The sequence below is a fragment of the Mus caroli genome, unplaced genomic scaffold (genome assembly GCF_978045245.1).
Source record: "Mus caroli unplaced genomic scaffold, Mus_caroli_1 scaffold_14, whole genome shotgun sequence".
Classification (NCBI taxonomy): domain Eukaryota; kingdom Metazoa; phylum Chordata; class Mammalia; order Rodentia; family Muridae; genus Mus; species Mus caroli.
In genome coordinates, this window is record NW_028227269.1 from 96,698,494 (window position 1) to 96,720,755 (window position 22,262).

General features: G+C 43.7%; 1 protein-coding gene across 3 annotated transcripts in view; it reads right to left on the reverse strand.

Annotated features, from left to right (window-relative positions):
• Positions 1-22,262, reverse strand: part of Ptpn21 (protein tyrosine phosphatase non-receptor type 21) — a 57,791-nt gene that overhangs the window by 14,472 nt on the left and 21,057 nt on the right. For 2 of the 3 annotated variants that reach the window (XM_021179067.3, XM_029484619.2), the window contains exons 4-12: positions 18,765-18,862; positions 17,473-17,540; positions 16,795-16,865; positions 12,531-12,618; positions 11,586-11,674; positions 7,362-7,449; positions 6,249-6,328; positions 957-1,017; positions 265-349 (exon numbers count right to left, since the gene is read on the reverse strand). In XM_021179067.3, coding sequence (XP_021034726.1) covers positions 265-349; positions 957-1,017; positions 6,249-6,328; positions 7,362-7,449; positions 11,586-11,674; positions 12,531-12,618; positions 16,795-16,865; positions 17,473-17,540; positions 18,765-18,862 — 728 coding nt within the window. Of the gene's footprint in view, positions 1-264; positions 350-956; positions 1,018-6,248; positions 6,329-7,361; positions 7,450-11,585; positions 11,675-12,530; positions 12,619-14,565; positions 14,636-16,794; positions 16,866-17,472; positions 17,541-18,764; positions 18,863-22,262 lie in introns of all 3 variants that reach the window. The other variant, XM_085830609.1, reaches the window with a different exon arrangement.

A 22,262-nucleotide genomic window follows, 5' to 3' on the forward strand; every position in this document is an offset into this window, starting at 1 on the left:
ACCAAGGAATTTTGGTTGCCTGAAGAGGTGGCACATGGCTATAATCCCATCACCTGGGAGATGAAGACTGGAGAATCGTGAACTTAAGGGAAGCCTGGCCTAAATAAGATGTCCTCTTCTGTGATTCCAGGATGGCTGTAGTTGGGACAACATTTTGGGGTAAAACTGCAGTAAGAAACCATCCAGACTTCGAGATCTCTAGGTCTTCACAGAGTTATTCATAGCAATAACTGTGCACAGCTTTGCAGACTCAGTGTACTTTACCTTGGGAAGAAGCAAATGGCTCTGTATAATGTCCATTATAATGCAGCTGGGGTGGGGGAGGCATCGCATAGGGCTGGGGTTTAGGCTAAGAAATGGAAAGTTGGACATAGAGTTAAAACACATTGCCCATGTGAAAAAGGTAAAGTCATTCTTTGCTGGACTCTTTTTCTTCACTTTTTAAAAAGACTTCTACAGGAGTTAAATGTATGACAGTGGAGAACAACCATGAAGATGAAGGAGGTCTTAACACATCTGTCATTTTCAATGTCTCCCATGTGACAAAAACAAGCTCTTTGCACTGACACCAAGGTACTAGACAGCACAAGAAAGTCTGCATCCAGAAACTTACGAACAAGAAGGAATGGATACAAACCTTCTTGTCTAAACTCACGATAGAAAAACCTCCTATGTACTGTATTCAACCCTGTAAGACAAAGTCATCAAGTAAACTGAATACCTACTCAGGATGTCTGGCTAACCAGTTAAAATTCATAATATTTCGTTGTATCTAATATTTAAATATGTACAGTTAATCTTAAGTTGAACTTACAGAAATCACTATTTCTTTGGATAAAAATCATCAGACATCAACACACACTTGCGGTTCAAACTCAACATAGTGTCTAAAGCCATTTTAACTAAGAGAGTGATATCACTAGGAGAGAGAGAGAGGCGAGCATGTTCCTTCTTACCAGAGACATCCTGGAGGATGAGCCCCTCCTGACTGAGTTCAGCGTGGCGGCCTGCGTTTGTCTGTGGGAGAAGACAACCGTGAGCCAGGGGACATGCTTCCTAGTCCATGACAATAAACTGGACTCAGGAAGAGAGCAGGCGTGGTGGCTCACACCTGTAACTCCAGTGTGCAAGAGGCTAAGGTGTGCAGGAGTCTAAGGCCAGTCTGGGTGACATCTGAACTACAGGCTAGCTAGGATACAGACAGAGTGACACACTGTCATAAAACAACAATAACAAAAAGATAGAGTCAGGTATATTCTAAGGCAAATGACAAAAGGACAAACATGCCATAATTTACAGAGAAGAGCATTGTCACTTCCTGTGTAGGACTCCACCACCTCCCAGAACAAAACAAGCACACACACACGCACACGCACACACACGCGCACAGACTCTGTGCATCTGTGTTCCTTACTAAGTGTGAGTAGGTATGGTATGAAGGTGCATTAGATTCTTGCTAGTGTTGGGAATGCCCATAATTCTGTCAAGGGCATTTTAACTTACCATCTGCTCCTGGCTCAAGAGCTTGAGGGATTCATAACCGATTACAAACACATTCTGTGACATAGGTTAGCGCTCTAAGAACCATTACTAAAACTCCGCCATCACAAAGTAAACAAAATAAACTCACTGACTCAGCAAATGTGCCAGAAAGAAGTCTCTTTTCTTCTAAACTAGCATTATTCTTAGCACTTTGATAATGGCATCTGCATTACACTCCAGATGTCAGCATATTTTTATAAGACCTTTAAAATGAAAACTCTTGGATGTCCAGTGATTCCTATGTACTTACTGGGCAATTTCTTTAAACAATTCCCTTTCCCATACCTGGGAAGTATTCAGGTTGTCGGAGAACAACTCATGTCTCTTGTCATTTACTTTCTTTTCCTGGCAGTGGACTTTAGGGCTCTATGGTGCAGCTGTGTCTATTTTCCAAAACGTACGTCTAGCTTTGCAACATCACGTCAAGTGCCCAAGCTTGCAGGGCATATGTGGGTCTTTTTCGAGTACCCCTTAAGTATGCACAAGACTCTGATCTTCATGACTTTGATACTGGGTTTGCCTCTGGTCACTGTCCACAGTCAAGTCTCAGTTTAAAGGGACTCTGTGTTCAGTCTATCACTGGCTCTCTATCTAGATAAACTGAGCTTTAAAATCATCAAAGTCAAGGGTGGTGGCCCACGTCTTAGTTCCACCACTCAGGAGGTAGAGGCAGGCAGATTTCTGAATTCAAGGCCTACTGGTCTTCAGCACTATTTCCCAGATAGCCAGGGCTACAGAGACCCTGTCTCAAAAGAGTGCTCTTCCCAAACTAAAACCAAACCAAAACAAACCAAAAAAAAAAAAAAAAAAAAAAAAAAATCCAAAACCAACATATATTCACAAGTGGGAGAAGGAGCTGCTGACAGAACACACTTACCAACAAATGCCTAACAACATCTGCACAGATGGCCAGCCTGGGCAAGACCACACATCTTCAGAGTGTTAAGTACAGAATCAAAGGACACAGGGCCTAGGGACAGAGGCAGTCATTCTTACCCACTGGCATCTTGCTGGCAACATCCAGTGGGAAGGAAAAAGCAGAAGCCAGTTCTACAAAAAAAAAAAAAAAAGAAAAGAAAAAGGAAAAGAAAAAAAAAAAAAAGAAGAAGAAAAAACACGGAACAAAAGAGCCCTACCTGCAGAAAGGTCTGACCCAGGCAACATTTCTAACAGTCTGCCTTTTTCTCATCGTTCTTCTAAGCTCAGTTCAAAGAAAGGCCAGCCATCATCAAGTTCCCACATAAAGGAAAACAACTGTTGGCTCTGTGGGATGCTGTCTGTGTTAGCCGGCAAAGCTGAGAATTGATGCTGCTAGAACTCCTTAGATTAATAGCGAGAGTGTGTACACTGGAGAGGATAATAAAATGGCTGCCAGCTTAAGTGAAATGCACGATATTGCTTGGTGAAACTATGCTAAGTCTCCATGTGGTTATCTTAATCTTAACGATGCCATCAGGGAGGTCCCTTCATTATCTCTGTTTTACAAATGAGGAAAGTGATACTTACAGTAGGTAGCTCACACCTGATCACTGCATTCAAATGCGGTAGAACCAGCATTTGAATGGGAGGACTGCAGGATGCCTGAGTGTAGTCCCTACATTCAATCTCAATATCTCTCTCTCTCTCTCTCTCTCTCTCTCTCTCTCTCTCTCTCTCTCTCTCTCTCTCTCTCTCTCTCTCCCTCCCTCCCTCCCTCCCTCCCTCCCTCCTCCCTCCCCCGCCCTCACACACACACAAACCACATGCATTAAATTAATCTATTAACTTAAAACTCTAAGAGATGTCTCACTTGTCCTGTGAGTTTTTATGTTGGCCATTGCTTTAATCACAGATAGCAATGGGCAGGCTTTGATCATGTGTTAGGCAGTGGCAGTGGAAATACCCTGGGATGCTGTTTCAATGACTTTCCTCCTGTGCTGTAATGAAAAACAAAAGCTCCCCCTGTTTTAGGGCAGGCCAGAGGTGCATGTACAGGCTGCTACAAGGTCAATGACCTGGCTCTGGATCCCTGCCCCAAGATGCCATCGTGGGCAAGCAGAGACCAAACCAGGCTACAGGAAATAAAAGGTTAGGGACTGGCTTCACTGTAGGCCACAGTGATCCCACCTACCCAAGCACCTGCACAGAAGAGGAAGCTGCCTCACACCAATTCCAGGACAGCTTCCTGTCCCCAAACCTTTGAGGAGAGTGGGAGACCCACCGGACTGTGGGGACCTTTGACAATCCCCCTATCTCCGACTCCTGCTTTTTCCAAGGACTGACACTCTTTAGTGAGTCCTGTCTCCCCTCTGGGGACCCAGTAAGCCAGAAGGGAAGGAGGGTGGTACATCTCCCAGTTCCCTGAGACTGGCTGCTGCAGTCTGCTGACTACAGAAGTCTCCAAACAGAAGTGTACCGGCTGCTACGGTCAGCCATATCCTAAACTACAGGGCTAGCTCATTTCACTTTGCTCAGCCATTAGCATGCTGGTGAATTTGCTGTTCTCAGGGTTCTTGGGCCCTCTCTCTCATTTAGCTTTGCAGGTTGGAGGGTACAACCCACAAAGAAGGGAGAAAAAGCCCCATGCCAAGAAATGTTGTATCCCGTGCTCACTTTTTCTTCATAGAGTCTAGGGGAGTTGATTGCTGCTGGTCAACTCTGGGCTTGGGATACCAGAGGAGGCCTTTTGACCTGATTGACACTGGTATCTCACTTAATATCTAATACAGTACTAAAAGGAAATCAAAGATGGTCTTGTTATTCCTGTTTATACATAAAAAACTAAGGGAGCTTCTAAGCTAACCTAAAAAGATGATCTCTGGTGCCTCGTCTGGGTGGAAAGAGAAATACTAGACCCTGTCAGTGTAAGTGTCACCCGGGCCAAGGTTAGAAGCACCCAGCTCTACCTACCATCCTAGAGAAAGGACAGCGGGACACTGTAGGAGAAAGGGGTTCCTTTCTGTGGAAGTAGACTCCATCTTCAGGGGTAACCACCACTTAGCCATAGTTAGCTGTCCAGCACACTAAGCTTACCCAGCTGGACTATAAGAACAAGTCCTACCAACACCTCAACATCATCGTAAGATTAGCTGTTACTAGACCCGTGCCTTCAGGAAACAGCTAAAACATTTTCAGTTTTCTTCCCCATCAAAATGTGCGGGTTTAATAGCAGAAGCTTCGTTTATCTTACCCAGGGGACAAATTGTACAAGGTAATACGTTTGTTTCACACACTCTTAGATAAATACACTAATAGTTCCCAGATATGCAGAAATTAAAAACAAAACTTGGAAAAATAGCCCTTCAAACATAGTAGCTGTAAAGAGAAATCAAGTGTTCTTCATGCGAGAATAACACATGGAGCTAATGATATCCACGCAGCCTCACTCACACGTGGCAATATGCCAAGAGTTATAGTTCTAAGAGCTTAAGGATTTCCACACATATCCATTGCTTTTCTCTCTGAATTTTAAAATCATTAAAATTAGGAACTGCTAAAATTACACTTTTCAAAAAGGCATTAGCCACAATGCAATACGGGGTTTACTAGATGGCATCCCACTTCATGGCTTCGTCATGATGGCTGTCACTTCTGTTTTCAAGAAAAAAAAAAATGAACTGAGGTGGTGATGGCTCATCATGGTCCTACATTTATCAAAGCTTCAAAGTGAAAATGCTGTGTTCCAGTAGATTCTGTAATTATTCAGATGTAATTATTATAGGCAAAAATAATGTCATCTCCTCTAAATGTAACAATTTCATATACAAATTCCAGAGTGGGCAGAGAGCAGAAAAGGGGTGTGTGTGTGTGTGTGTGTGTGTGTGTGTATACACACATACCTGCGCATAAAAGTAAAAGGAGAAGCTGTGGGTTTGAGCTGTAGCTCAAACCAATAATCCCAGCACTTGGAAGGCTGCAGTAGGAGGACTGCTGCAAGTCTGAGGCCCACTTGGGCTACTCAGTGAGTACAAAGCCTGCCAGAACCACAAAGCAAAACTCTAGCAAGCAAGCAAGCTGAAGGAATAATAAGAAAGTGTTAAAGATGGAGATTGGGAAAGAGAGGGGTCTGATGAGTATATGAGAAAGGATAACTATTAACAATGTCCTTACACACATGTGCGGACGTGTCAGAACAGCAACAAGGTCCTTACACACATGTAGGTATGTATGTCAGCTTCTTCCTTTGTATAATTCATATATATGAAAGATGAATAATCTTTCCTCAAAACACTGACTGGGATATTGACTAAAAACTATAAAAAATACTACTTCCACACCAGACATGGTGGCCCAGGCCTCCCAGCACTCCAGAAGCAGAGACAATCTGATGGATATTTGTGAGTTCGAGGCTAGCCTGATCTACATAGCACTTTCCAGGCCTGCCCAGGCTCCATGCTGAGACCTCAGCCTGGGGAATCATAGCCCAGTGGGGAGTGCTTGCCTAGCAGGGAGGAGGCCTTAGGTTTGATCCCCAAAGAAAAGGAGAGAAAAGGGAGGGGGGAAAATCCTTTTCTTTTTTAAAAGGCCTTCAAGGATTAAGGTGAGAGGTGCTTGCTGCTGAGATCGATCCTTAGAACCCACTCAGTGGGGAGTATGAGTCCCCAAGTTGTCCTCAGCTTCTATATGCAATCCCCTGACACACATTCAAACTGGGTAAAAGCAATTTTACATTTTTTTCACTCCCAAATGATTTTCTACAATTTCCAGAGCAGGAGATAGATACTCACAGGTTGCACTGGTTTAGTCTGTAGAATTTGTGCCGTGCCACACACAGCCGCCACACGTACTTGGCTGTCTCCATGTCTTCCTGGCAGATGAAACACACAGAGAGGAAGACAGTCAGAATGCAGAGACCTTGTGTCTACACCATCCCCCACCCACAGTGACTCCCTCCCCCGAGACTCCCTCATCCCCACAACGACTCCCTCATCCCCACAGTGACTCCTTCCCCCGCTCCACCCCTGTAACTCCTTCATCCCCCACCCCATGACTCCCTTGTCCCCACAGTAACTCTCTCATCCCCACAGTGACTCCCTCCCCCACCAACTCCTTCATCATCCCCCCACCCCCCTGTGACTTCCTCATCGCCACAGTGACTCCTTCATTCCCTAGCTCCTTGGCTAACCTCTGAAAGCTGTGAGAACTTAATGGTGAACATGAAATGACCTGCTCAGCAGTGTGAGCCAGCAGTGGCTAAGCATCATGTTTGTATCAGGTATCAACTCTACTCCCGAGAAATACCCCTCAGAGACTTTCCAAGTAAACATTTGCTCCGGGGTCTTAAGACTGCCTTTGTAGGACAGCAAGGGCAGATAAAGACTAAGCAGCACCACAGAGCTGCTCCCCAGCGCCGGGCCAGTAGCCAGGCTGACTATCTCCTCTACTTCAGTATCTTTACAGGTACTTCACAAGTCACTCAAGGGGGCTGGAGAGATGGCTCAGAGGTTAAGAGCACTGACTGCTCTTCCAGAGGTCCTGAGTTCAAATCCCAGCAACCACATGGTGACTCACAACCATCTGGAATGGGATCTGATGCCCTCTTCTGGGGTGTCTGAAGACAGCTACAGTGTACTCGTATATATTTAAAAAAAAAAAAAAAAAAGTCATTTGAATCAAAGAATACAAACACAAAGACTCATTTGCTCAACAGCCTTCAACAGGGGAGCATTTCTCCCCAAGTGCCATTCTGTAACATTTAAAGCATAAATTTTTATAGCACAAAGAATTATGAAGTCCTAAACTAGGTCAAACTCACCATCCCCCAATACACAACAGAGAAATCAGCAATGCTAACTTGCTAACTTTGTGGAGCCTCCCATGGTCTTTTTGTGCTCACTCACAGTTTGAAACTGGATGGTCTCCTCTTTATTTGCCAGCTCTAGTGCAAAAAAGGACTTGTTGTGTGACATGTTAGCAATGTCGTGCCACCTAGAGAACAACAGAGAATGCTGAGTGCACAAATGCACACTGGGAGATGTAACGCCTCATGTTCCCTTAAGCTTGATATGTGACTTAAATATATATGTAAAAAATAAGTACATTATATTTAAATTACTATATAAAATTATATATGAGTGTGTTTGCATCTAATGTTTTATTATGCTTATATATTATATATAATTATTTATATATAATATATAGCATATATATATAAGTATGTCCTTATATATATATGAATATATATAATAAGTATATATTTATACTTGTTATGCCTGGATACCTTCCACTATGCCTCCCGCCATGCCTACACTGCCATTGTGGACTCTAAACCTCTGGAGTTGTAAGCCAAAATAAACATCCTTAAATTGCTTTTTGTCAAAGAATTTTATCACAGCAACAGTAAAGTAATTAATACACCTGACTTGCTCTTGACTTAACAATCAAAGATACTTATGTTATAGCTTGTTGTTCATGCCTCAACTACTTATAAACAAACTTCAAAGGGCACCCACTATCACAATGATGATGATTGGACCAGTCCCTAGGGATACTAAAATCAGTGTGGCGATGGTCCCTAAAGAGGCACTTGCGAAGGTGGGAGGGTGGGAAGGCACCAGACAACATAAAAGCAAACACACCAGGCAGTGGTGGCACACGCCTTTAATCCCAGCACTTGGGAGGCAGAGGCAGGCGGATTTCTGAGTTCAAGGCCAGACTGGTCTACATAGTTCCAAGGACAGCCAAGGCTACACAGAGAAACACTGTCTCAAAAAACCAAAAAAAAAAAAAAAAAGCAAACACACTGGTTAGCAGTGAAGGCAAACAGGATAAAGTAAGGACGAGAGACAGAGGTGCACTCTGCAAAGCTACGGGGGTGAAGAGAAAGCTAAGTGCTCAGGAGTGAGGTGAATCTTCTGAGTGCTGTCAGTAGGACACAAACTGTACCGTGCATCTCCTAATTCTATCACCTTTAGCTTTCAAAGGGAGATTTGGTTCTTATTCCCGAGCTTCATGATACTGTCAGAAGACACTGAGTCTGGAAGATGCTCAGCAGTCCTGAGCCATCATCACCCCACTCAGAACCCCTGGGGTCAGAAGAGTGCCCAATAGCAGAGACTGGAAAGTTTTGAGATATTTGGAATCCAGCAGTGGCTGAGCAGCCATAACCTAGAAATCCAAAGCCCTGAACATGAAGCCCTTCAAGGGGAAACTCTTTCCCTCTGCCACCGACTCGGGGCCTTGCAAACACAAAGCAAGTGCTTTACCACTCAACTCCATCCTTTGTGCCCCACAGCTTCAACTGGGGATTTGGGGACTCAGGATGTTCAGCTTGTATTGTATTTTTTTTTTTTTTTTTTTTTTTTTTTTTGGTTTTTCGAGACAGGGTTTTTCTGTGTAGCTCTGGCTGTCCTGGCACTCACTTTGTAGACCAGGCTGGCCTCGAACTCAGAAATTCGCCTGCCTCTGCCTCCCGATTGTATTGTATTTATTAAGTTATAATTGTTAAATCAAAATTAACTTATTGACTTACTGCTCAGCTGTTACACCTAAAGATTATATTTGCACTGTATTAAATGAGGCAAATCTGAAAATTGCTCTGTGGTGAAGAAAGCAACCACCTGGATACCCGAGACTTCCATATGGCCTCTGGATACAGTCCTGTTGTCTGAGTAAATCCTGGTGCATTCTCCTGTCCCAGTGCCCACAGCTCAGCACACTGGGAAGATTCACTATAAGCGGACTGGGGACCAGAGCCCTGTTGCCATGGGAGGAGGCCCCGCACAGGCAGTGCACAGGAGCAGGGGGCTCAGCTACCCAAGCATGTCTGCCATCAGTGGCTGCTGCCACTCTGAATAATTCGGGGCCCAATGGCGGAAGAGCAGAGGGAGACAAAGAGGAGCTGTCATTTTAGTAAAAAGGTTCTTAAAGGGGAAGACCAGTTCTCAAGAATAAAGTAGAAAATAGAAGCATAAAAGAAGCTATAAAAAATAAAATAAAATAAAATAAAAAGGTAATGTGACAGAGCGCCTACAAGCGGCAGCTTAAGTAGGTGATCTAATGCCATGAATGGGGCGACCTTGGGCAAATCGCTTGGCCTTTTTAACCCTCCACTACCCTTTGTGAAGACTGATGGTAATGTCTGCCCCCCTGAGTCATTATGCAATGAGAAAAGATAAAGAAAGCAGCCAACACAGCACCGGATTCCTGACAACTTACACTAATGAATGCTGGACACAGAGGAACCAACAGTCACAAGTGACAGATCTGCTTCCCTGCTTGATGAAAACAATATACACCTTGTGTTGCTTTGATCAATAGAAAACAGAAATAAGAGTAAAATAGAAGAGAAAATAGAATGGTCGTGGTGGCGCACGCCTTTAATCCCAGCACTCGGGAGGCAGAGGCAGGCGGATTTCTGAGTTCGAGGCCAGCCTGGTCTACAGAGTGAGTTCCAGGACAGCCAGGGCTACACAGGGAAACCCTGTCTCGAAAAACCAAAAAAAAAAAAAAAAAAAAGAATGGTAAAATAGAAAATACAACAGAGTAAAATTGCAAATATTTTTATAAGATTGCAACACAGACTTTCTAAGAGTCCAGATTTTAAGGGTGTATAGATAAGAGGGAACAACATGACTTAAGTTCCTACGTTTAATAAATGGGAGAGGCCAAGCTGGTCCTAGGCAGGAGCCTGCTCCCTGCTGACTAGCTTTCTAAGTACCTGAAGTGAGATGCAGGATGCTGGTCAATGGTCTTACCCAGCTATGAGTGCTGTGCTACAGTGGCAGGCGCGCAGGATACGCCTACAGGTGCAGTAGTAGTGCAAATGTTACAAGGTAATGAACCGCTTTCTGCATGGATGTAAGGCTAGCTCCACGTGAGGAAGGAGGAGATGGTGGGGAGCTCACTGTCCCCAGGGGAAAACCTACTGTGTGCTACATGGTCAAAGTCTCAAATTGCCCTCCCAGCTGTTATCTCTATGCGCATCCATCAGCGCTGCTCTCAGACCTCCTTACAGAAGGTTCTTTGTGCTGTGGGTGGGAGGTGCTTAGCACTAGCTGGCCAAAGTGCACAGGGAAGGTGTCTGTGGAGTGTTCCATCTATGTCACTCACCACCTCACCATGGCTCAGGGACCACCGCAGAAGAAAGGGAAGGCAGATTATAAAAGCCAGAGGTCAAGGAAGAATGGAGTGGAACAGTGTCCTCTAGACACCAGTGGCATGCTGACACTTGTAAATTCATAGCAGCTGTGGTTGTAGCACAAGCTCACACCCATCTCCACCCCTAGCTGGGGAGCTACCGACAGGTGGTGGCTTCTTGGGGAGAGAAAGTCAGCCTTATGGGTGTGGCCTCTCATAGGTTGACTGTGCTCCAGTGTATGACTCCATATCATACACTGAAGTATATGGATTCCATAGGTTGCAAATATATATTATATATATTATGTATATTGATACCAAGTTGGGGATTTTATTCAAAGGAGTTAGGGGGAGAAATAGGAATAATATGGTCCAAAGACATTGTAAAAAGATATAAAAATCTCCAAGAATTAATAAAATATTATTATGTGTCCAAAAAGATATAACTGGAATACAAAATACTACAAAGTAATCTTAAGCCACCTGTAAGTTACTCTGAGTATGTCCCTGCCTGTCACTGTGCCTTCCTACTGCATAGCCTCCAAGAGTTGTACAAACAGCACTGTGTTTTATAGCTGCAGAGAAATCAACTTTACAAAAACGGAAGTTTGCTGACATGTTGGCATTTTAGTAATTTTGTTACATAACTACAGTCAAAAGGAAGCCTAGGTTTTTCCTGAGTGAATAAGTAGTCCCAGAAACCAGAACTCAAACAAAAAATTCCCTATCAAAGCAAAGAATAGCTTCTCTGTGACAGCAGAGTTGCACATTTTAAGCATTTACAAGCAGGCCATCACTGCATACCCTTTTTTGCTGCAGATCTGTTTTGGAAGAAAGTAGAATGTTAACAAAGGCTGTATTTGGGTGGCATTTAACTTTAGAAAAGGAGTACCTCCATTTTCCAGTGAGAAGGGAAAGCCTTCCCTTTCCAGAGGGAAGGCTTGTCAGCAATAACCACTTAAGTATTTAAAAACACAGAACAATACCTGAACACCACAGGAGGCCTTCCATTCTTGTGTTTCACAAAGATGCCATCGAGACAGGCACCAATGGATATGTCACTTCCTTGGCTGTCCTAGATGGAGAGAAGAAAGAGGAGACCCCTGGGAAATGGAGGGGAGCGGGGGACAATAAACGCATCTACTTCCCTAAACTTGTTTCCCAGGTACACACTGTCCAGGAGACCCAGAGAGCAAATGCGCAGAAAGAAACGAGAATGGGCAAAGCCAGAATCCTGCCATGAGTATGGTGATAAGAGGAGCATGGGTGCTTTTATGATCATTTTGTTCTTGCGTTTATTCATTTACTTTGTCTGTGGGGGCACATGCGCCAAGGTGTACATGCAGAGGTCAGAAGACAGCCTGTGGGGATTGGTTTTCTCCTTCTACCATGTGAATCCCAGGATCAAACCCTGGTCATCAGGCTTGGTGGCAAGTGCCTTGACCCTTTGAGCCAAGTTTAGACTCTTATGAACATTGTTTCCGGGACAGCGAGATGGTTTAGCGGGTAAGAGCACTGACTGTTCTTCCGAAGGTCCTGAGTTCAAATCTCAACAACCACATGGTGGCTCATGATCACCTGTAATGATACCTGACTCCCTCTTCTGAAGACAGCTACAGTGTACTTATGCATAATAATAAATAAAATCTTAAAAAAAAAAAAAAAAAAAAAACTATTTCCTGACCCTACCAAAGCACAACTTCAATACAGGACTGCGTTTCACTACGGACATCTGGTCACAAAGGCCTCAGTCATGCTATTTTCTCAAATTACTAAGCGCCCCACCACCACCATTTTTTCAACAAAACCTCCCCCTCTTTCTATTCTATGTTCAAATGATTCGCCTATCTGAGCCACCAGAGTGGCAGGGTCTACAGTTCCACATAGCCAAACCCAGCTTGCTACTCTTAACTTTAACTAGTCATCCATACCTTGGCAGGGTAGCTCTCCTCTCCATAGCCATCCATTCTCTCTACCTCCTGCATGTACAGCAGCTCTGCCTCAGGAGCTGTGAGCCCTCTGCAATCCAACAGATGTTAGTGAGACATGTTCCAAACCTAAACTTTCTTAAACAATGTACATCAGTTTGGAACAGAACATTATAAACATTTCGGGCTTCTAAGCATCTAGAGATATATAAAATTACTTATATTGATCCTCTAAAACATATCAAGAATGGATTACCTATGAAGCACTCACTGTGCTGAAGGCAGAAGGCAAGTATGCCTAACCTTGTGCTTCAGGAAGGTAAAAAGGACAGGCAAGGGACAAAGTGGCTACTAAGATGTCATCAATGCAGATCAAGGACTTTTTACCTAAAGTAGCAACCAATTGCTTAATTATCCTAAAATATCAGAAAATAATGAGAATTTGGTTTAAAAACCAAGTAATGGGACTGAAAGTATGCACAGTGGTTAGAACACTAGCTGCTCTTCCAGAGGACCTAGGTTTGCTTCCCAGCACCCACATGGCAGCTCACTATCACCTGTAACTCCAATTCCAGGAGATCTGGTGCCTTCTCCTGCTCTCCACAGGCATGTGTATGATACACATACATACATGCAGGCAAAACACTCAAACTAAGTGATAAATGTAACAGGGGCAGGAAGAGGCTACACATGGGTCCCTCTTAGTTCAGATGACTGGAGCCCTGGAAGGACATGAGGAAAGAAGGGTGCTAAACGCACCGACTCCCCTCCCCAGCCTTATCCATCAGCTGCTGCTTCCCCAAGTGCCAAGGTTCCTTCCACTGCAGCCATCCCAGACTTTGCATTGCTTAGACTGTACTGTATTCCCTGCACATCTGAACCTTTGTGTGCCCATATCCTCCTCCTCCCCCTCCTCCCCCTCCTCCCCCTCCTCCCCCTCCTCCCCCTCCTCCCCCTCCATATAAGTCTACCATCCACACTCGGTGACTGTACCTGCTCCTCCTGTCAGATTCTCTGGTGATCCCCAGGACTCACCTCTGCCCAATGCAGTCCTCACACAATCTGTCCATACCTCTCTCACTGCACCCTTTTTCTATTGCTAGATACTACCAGAATGGATTGTGCTGCCTATCTTAAGATTGCTGGAAACACATTCTTAGAAGGCAAAGAATTGTGCTATTTATTTTTAAGTCAAACCACCCAGCATTCTTCTCAGAAGTAAAGAAAGTACTTATAGGTTCCTAAGTCCTATTATTTAAGGACAGTAAAAAAAAAGAAAGAAAGAAAGAAAATGACAAAAACCAGGGTCATATGTGCCTTTGGGTCAGTGTGCCTTTGGGTTCATGTGTGCCTTTGGGTCAGTGTGCCTTTGGGTCCATGTGTGCCTTTGGGTCCATGTGTGCCATTGGGTTCATGTGTGCCTTTGGGTTCATGTGTGTCTTTGGGTCCGTGTGTGCCTTTGGGTCCATGTGTGCCTTTGGGTTCATGTGTGTCTTTGGGTCCGTGTGCGCCTTTGGGTCAGTGTGCCTTTGGGTCCATGTGTGCCTTTGGGTCCATGTGTGCCTTTGGGTTCATGTGTGCCTTTGGGTCAGTGTGTCTTTGGGTCCGTGTGTGCCTTTGGGTCCATGTGTGCCTTTGGGTCCATGTGTGTCTTTGGGTCCATGTGTGCCTTTGGGTCCATGTGTGCCTTTGGGTCCATGTGTGCCTTTGGGTTCATGTGTGCCTTTGGGTCAGTGTGCCTTTGGGTCAGTGTGCCTTTGGGTCAGTGTGCCTTTGGGTCCATGTGTGCCTTTGGGTCCATGTGTGCCTTTGGGTTCATGTGTGCCTTTGGGTCAGTGTGTCTTTGGGTCCGTGTGTGCCTTTGGGTCCATGTGTGCCTTTGGGTTCATGTGTGTCTTTGGGTCCGTGTGCGCCTTTGGGTCAGTGTGCCTTTGGGTCCGTGTGCGCCTTTGGGATGAGTAAGTGCACTAGGGAATATGGTTTGTGTAGACACAGAGGTAGAAGAGTAGGATAGTGGTTTTGGAGAGTGAGAACGTACTGTGAGCATTGGGAAGGAGCACGGGCAGAGATGAGGATGGCACTCTTGGAAGTTACTCTTTTGCAACTAACTGGGTAGAGAGAGAATACATACAAAAACTGAAGGTTATGACCAGGCACATCGACTTTCAAGCCACTTTTAGCATATATCAGAGACCTAAGTCATTCTAAGTTTAGTTTCCTTTGTTTCTAGGATGAAGGTAATATTCTCCTTAAAGAATACTGGAGCTGTGCCCAGGTGAGTACGCCTCAGTCCCACTTGCGAGAGAGAAGAAAGAAATCCCAAGTGGGGAGGGAGGGAGGGAGGGAGGGAGGGAGGGAGGGAGGGAGGGAGGGAGGGACCTGGGAGAGAAAGGGGAAGGGGGAGGGAGAGAAAGGGGAACATGATCAGATATTGGGTAAGGGAAAATGACCGAGGCCCTGAGGACCAGCAGAAAGAATGGAAACAGGCAACCTCAGGATATAGGAGGTTGTGGGGACTCTCCAGAATGCACCAGAGACCTGGGACGTGAGATACTCTCAGGACTCAAAGAGAGGGACCTTAGAAGAAATGCCTGACAGTAGGGAGAGGGAACTTATAGAGCCCACCTCCAGCAGGAAGACAGGACATCAAGTGAGGGATAGGGTTGCTATCCCACAGTCACATCTCTGACCCATAATTGTTTCTGTCTGAAAGAATTACAGGGATGGAAATGGAGAGGGGCTTAAGGAAAAGAAGGTCTAGCAACAGACAGACCCAAAGTGGGATCCAGGTCAAGGGGAGATCCCAAGGCCTGACACTATTACTGAGGCTATGGAGCACTCACAAAAAGGGGACCTAGCATGACTGCCCTCCAAAAGACCCAACATGCAGTTGAAAGTCAGATGCAGATATTTGCACCCAACCAATGGACAGATGCAGCTGATCTGTTGTTGAATTATGGAAGGCTGAAAGAAGCTGAGGAGAAGGGTGATCCTGTAGAAGGGCCAGCAGTCTCAATTAATCTGGACCCCCGAGATCTCTCAAACATTGGACCACCAAACAGACAGTATACACCAGCTGATATGAGGCCAACACAAGTACAGTAGAGGACTTCCGGGCCTGTGTCCATTCAGAGCTGATGCACCTAACCCTCAAGGGACTGGAAGCCCCAGGGAGTTTAGCAGTCAGGTGGGGTCGGGGGTAGGGACATCCACATGGAGACACTCCCACTATGGAGCATAGTGGGTGGTGGGGAGGAGGTATGGGATGTGGGAACAGTGGGTAGATGGGGGCGGGAATAAAATATGAAGTGAAAAAACTAAATTAATTTAAAAAGAAAGAATACTAGAGCTATCCGAATGTCATTCTATGCAAAAGTATCTGGAAACTGTGTACTCAGCTTAGATAAGAGTGAGCTGGCAGCTTAGGAGATTCTTAGAGTCAGTAGATGTTCACCATCAAAAACAGTCATCAAGGACCAGTATAGACGAGAACTGCAAGGATAATCTGGGGCCACAGACATGAGGATTCTCATCATAGCTCCAAAAGTATACAGGGAGGGGGGCAATGGTCATGGTGATGCTTGTCTAGCAAGCATCAGGATGCAGAGGCAGCAAAATAGCAAGCTTGAGACAGCCAACCTGGCTTTCAAACATCTCAAGGACAGAGGATGTCACTCAATGGTAAAGTACCTGTCTATCTGTCTACTATACACAAGCCCCTGAGTTCAAACTCTAACACCATTTAAAGACAAAGAAAGAAAGAAAGAAAGAAAGAAAGAAAGAAAGAAAGAAAGAAAGAAAGAAAGAGAGAGAGAGAGAGAGAAAGAGAGAGTGAGAGAGAGAGAGAGACAGACAGACATTAGAGGAGAGAGAGGGAAGGAGAGGGGGAAGGGAGGGAGGGAGGGAGGGAGGGAGGGAGGGAGGGAGGGAGGGAGGGAGGGGACAAAGGAAGGAGCAGGGCTGAATCACACTGAAGCACAGAAGACAGACTTTCCTGATCATGCACTTATTTCTACTGGCTTAGTTACTTTCACACATTTAATACATGGGTGATGAACTGGCACCTTAAGGACATCCTCTGTCCTCCCATTGGTACATGGACAATGACGGAAATGCTAGGGGAATGCACTTACTTAGAACAGTACTTGGCACATAGTGAACCTTACTTATCCCCTTCATAAACAAGCTGCAGTAAAGTCCCCAATTTAATATACAAAGCGTATTTCAAAGTCAAGCAGCCATGAGCCATGGGTCTTTTCTGTGTTACCTGTATTTCTGGTGCAACAAGGCCACTTTCTGGGCTGCTTCTTCCAGCACTTTTTCATCCTGTAGCCATGCCTGAAGGAAACACACAACAGTGAGCACGTGAACGTTTGCGAACAGTGCTAGCTAGCGCTGGGAAGCTTTGCTTCTGTTCCTGGCCATGATGCATCTAAGGAACTGAGTGGTTTCTGCTCAGAAGCTAAAGCATTTCCCTGCCTTCTCCTCGCCTCCGAGGGGAAGTTTCAGCTGAGTTTTAAGGTTGGAAACATCCATGAGACGGTTCTGAGCTCAGCGCTAACCCACTGACAATGGGTTACATCCATTTCCTCAACAGCAACTTTAGACCGTAGAAGGCAGGGTTTTAGCAATGATAACAAGTCAGGTTCATTCCAACAGTAGCTTTGTGATTCTCCAAAACCAAAACCAAATCTCTCTCCTTGGACTCATAACCAAAGGCAGAAACAATGTCTGTAGGTACAGCACAGGAAATTATACCCTCAGATTCTGTGAATTTACAAAGACTAGGAAGACTGTAACAGGGAAAGATTGAGGCACGAGATGTTTACAATGACCTTATAATGCTAGTTCTGCTTAGAACATCTACCATGTGGGCAATCAGGAATTGTTAAGAGTATAGGAACAAGCTATACATGAAAGAGCCAAATGCCAAAAGAGGTCTTACCACCGGGAGCAAGGCAAATTTCTGAAGAAAATCTTGGGATTCATACTGATCAAAGTCACCAAAATCAGCTAAATAAAATGATAAACATCCACATGTTGGTTACATTTAATTTTCACAACAACACACATGCACGTCAGAAATCAATAAATAGTATGGATAGATAACATGTTTCTATGATTCAGAAACCAACTCTGTCTGATAGCTAATAGAGCAAATGTTTAGGGCATAGTCTACAAAACAATAAGTGGATCAATGCACACTGGCTTGGGGAAAATGTCTATGAAGTGAGACAAGCCTGCCCTGCATGTGACATGCTTCTGTGCACAGGTAAGTGTCAAACAGGGACAGGGAACATGTCCTGTGACTACATACATTCAGGTAACATATAGGAAACCACACACCAAGGTGTCATTAGTTTGATATTCTCAAGGCCACAGGTGCCTATGCCAGCTAGAATCTGGAAGAATTTCATCATTTTTCCTTTTTCCTTTGTGTCTTGTTTTGGCTTGAGACATGGTCCCACTCTGTAGTCTTGACTGACCTAGAAGTCTCTACATAGAACAGGCTGGCCTTGAACTCACAGATCACAGAGATCTGCTTCCTTGCCAGTATTAAAGTTATATGGCACTGTGCCCAGCTTAATTTTTCTTTTGATTGTATTCCAGTTTCCATGGTTAAACACCCGTTACCGCTTGAAATAATGTACCAGCAGAAATTTCTGTGCAGCATAGATGTATACATAAACATCTGCAATTGATTTTTAAAAATGTATGAAACAAACCCACTTCTATTACGAGTGAAGATGCTCTATAATTCGGAATTATTATATTCAGTAATTATTAGAGAAACCAAAGAGGTGAGATATTCTTAAAATATAAATGAACACAATTTCAAACTCATTGATAGAAAGGACATTCTTCCCAAAATACTGAGTTCAAATCAAGTCTTGAAGTGAAATTAACACTTATCATATTAAATTCTTTGATATCTAGATATCTAGATATATAGATAGATAGATGTTTGCTCCTTTGACTTGTTTCATAACTCATCTCTCAGAAATGTCCACAAGTCTCACATTTCATTGAAGTGATTCAAATGGTCTTCCTACAAGTCTCCAGATAAAAACATAGTATTCCATTAATAATAAATACTATATAAATACTATATAGATACCACATAAATACTATAACAATTCATATAGAAAATCAGTTACTTACCGAATGAATCCTTTACTGTTTTGGCTCTAACAACATCTTAATCTGACAGACATATTCTTCACATGCACTGCTTACCTTGAACAGCTAAGCCAGCCAGCTGAATGGCTTGTTCTAATGTACAGGGAAGGTTTCCTTCCAGAATATCTTTCTTCAGCTGCAGGTAATACTGATACCTGTTTTAAAGGATGAGTTTTTGAAACCAGTATCATTATAATCTCTGGCCAAGACTCACTGCACTTTACCTTAGTTTAGTATGGAAACATAAACTATCAAATAAAACTGTAGACCTAGATGTTTTCAAAGAGTGGGAAGAAAGCCACAAACAATGTAAGCACACATTTGAGCTGTTAAATGGCAAATCTGTTATTTATCCCTTGCTTTAATTATTTCAAAGTCAAAATAAGGGATCAAGGATGTAGCTCCGGGGTAAATGTTTGCTTAGCACGTGTGAGCCTGGCTTGATCCCCAGTAAGCCACACACCCCTCAGAGAAAACCGAGGTCAGAGTCATCTCTAGAAGAACACCCCATTTGTCTTATGCCCTGTAAAACAGTCCTGGCTATCCATTCTTCACAGTAAGGAAAATGCACACTCAATGACCAATCTTTACTTTTAAGCCTCCCTCTTGTAACTTGGTAATATAAGACTTTATGTAGATAGGTAAAAACTTCACTAGCTCTGTAAAATTTAAGGCAAATAATTCTTGCTATTTCAGACTAGGCTATCACTAAGCTTTTAAAGTATAATCCTAAAAAGAATAACTTTGAAAAGACTTTAATATTCTGTAACATAGTTTCTTCTTCTGCCCCCTTAGTATCAAGTGGACCTAGGTGTAAATTCCAACCCTGGAATTCAGGATTTTGTACAACCTTTGGCAAGTCCTAGTTTGTAGATTCACATTATTATCAATAAAATGTAGATATGACCACCCCTTCACAGGGCTGAACGCATCCAAGTGGCCCAAATAAAGCCCTTAACAACACTGGACATGTCCCAGCATTCAGGCAGCATGGGATTATCAGCATGCATTTCCAGTCAGGCAACAATGTTATCCTATCATCTCTCTGTTAGGATAAAGCTTCAAAAACATGATGTTTCCTTCTATTCCCTGAATAGGTCAGTGCAAGGGCCTGTCATTGTTCGTTCTACAGCATCATTCTAGACACTGGAGGCAGTGTTAGGTGTGGTCCAGTGACTCTGCCAGTGCAGGTTACAATGCCATCTCCCTAGGTTTGGTGCCTTTGCGTAGTCCAAGCACAGACTATATCTGAATTCCCCAGAATTCATATGCACTCTTGTGTCATCCTTTCAGCTAGACTCTGCCTTTTGTTATCAAATGGCCTGACCAACACACCATTTACTTAAATATAAAGAATTTATATCCGGCTTTCCCCTTCTACCAGCTAGCAGACATTATTAGCAATCAGTGAACTGAGTAGAATACTGGTAATTCTAGGGTGTCAGAGGGGGGAACCTGCAACTTTCTGTAAGTCTTTCAAATGCCAAAAGAGATGATATTTACGGAAGTACATCTAGTGCGTATGTGCCACATAGTCCTCATTATGCTAGCCTCTTTCCTTACATCAGTAAAAACCTTGAATGCAGCATCCATTACATCCACAGACCAAACTAACTGAGGCTTGTATACAATCTTCTTACCTTAGCTTTGAACAGATATTATGTTCAAATATATGGATTTTTCCATATATGCCATAAATTGTTCATTGCTAGCTCAATATCCTTTATGTAAAATCCCATGTATAAATGTCCTTGTAAATGACATACCAGGAAAGTGCCACATTTACAAACAAGAATACTTCAGAATGGTGAGACAAGATGAGTCTCTTCCATTAACACTCATATAGGCTGTAACAATATTGTTATAAGGAACAAAAAATGGACTAGTTCAGTAACCAAGAGATTATGTACTAGTAATTTGTAAATTTGTAAAAATTCAATCTATCCAGTTATCATTTATAATCCTCAAAATTTACTATCTTTGGCAAACAACAATCCCCGTAAGGTCTTCTCATATGGGTGACAGTTTTCTGCTGCCCTGTGACTACATTTTCCTGACAAGTCCTCATGTGATTCAGATTTCTGTTCTCTGCCTTTTTTAAACAGTGCTTTTGAATGTTGGGGGAGGGGGTAGTAGGAGGTTGTTTTCTTAGTAAAAAACACATGAAGTCACTGCTACAGGATAAAGAGCCTGAGTACCAATCACCTGTAGAGTTTCTCTGTATGACACATAATTCTCCTCAGCCTTCCTCCTTCCTAGAAACCACTGCTCTGCCTCCTGACTCTACAGCTCTGAGACCTGGGACCTGCCCAGATAGCGCAGACTGTGAGGGAACCTAGGAAGTGGGAAGGAGACACTGAGGGCAATAGGATGTATTCTTAGAGCTGTCATACAAGGCTGCATGGTTGGCCATGGGGCACCCATTTCATATCCAGAAGGCTTCTTATTGATACTCATGACCATACTTCTTTTTTTTTTTAATTAGGTATTTTCCTCATTTACATTTCCAATGCTATCCAAAAAGTCCCCAATACACTCCCCACCCACTCCCACTTTTTGGCCCTGGCATTCCCCTGTACTGGGGCATATAAAGTTTGCAAGTCCAATGGGCCTCTCTTTCCAGTGATGGCCTACTAGGCCATCTTTTGATACATATGCAGCTAGAGTCAAGAGCTCTGGGGTACTGGTTAGTTCATAATGTTGTTCCACCTATAGGGTTACAGATCCCTTTAGCTCCTTGGGTACTTTCTCTAGCTCCTCCATTGGGGGCCCTGTGATCCATCCAATAGCTGACTGTGAGCATCCACTTCTGTGTTTGCTAGGCCCCGGCATTGTCTCACAAGAGACAGCTATATCTGGGTCCTTTCAGCAAAATCTTGCTAGTGTATGCAATGGTGTCAGCGTTTGGAAGCTGATTATATGACCATACTTCTTATTGCTAGAACTTCTCTGCTAGGTCTCTGACACCTGATCAGAGAGCAGTCCTGCTAGCGGAACCCAATAACTCCATTCGTTTTCATGCCATTCTGTGGCTCATGACTGGGCTAGTTCCTAATACCAGCTCCCAAACTGGTCTCCTGCTGTCCAATTGAATTCCCAAGGTTTTTTTGTTTTTGTTTTTGTTTTTAATCTCTAATCTATCAGCTAATGTGAATGGTCTTTGTAAGATGCAAATTTCATTCTACATCATTAAAATATGAAAAAGCCTTTCTCAATGTACCACATCTTTATGACTAGTACACAACTGGCTTTTAAGCCTCTTTTCTCCTCTTCAGTATTATCCAAGACTTTCTATCCTGACTGCTTTCCACAAGCCATTCCCAACTAGAAAATTTCTTCTAAAGCCTGTCAAGAAGTCAGCTCTTTTTCCCTTCCTTAGTCACATTCTCTGTGCCCCGCCCCAGAGCTTTCAATCAAATGTTTGTTACCCTGGGATACTGTGACTACTTATGTATATGAACTGCCAGTTCCACCAGCCTGTGAGTAACTCCTCAGATCAGATTCAAGTGACTCCCCAAGAGCTCTGAATTACCTTAAGTAAATGTTTAAACGAGT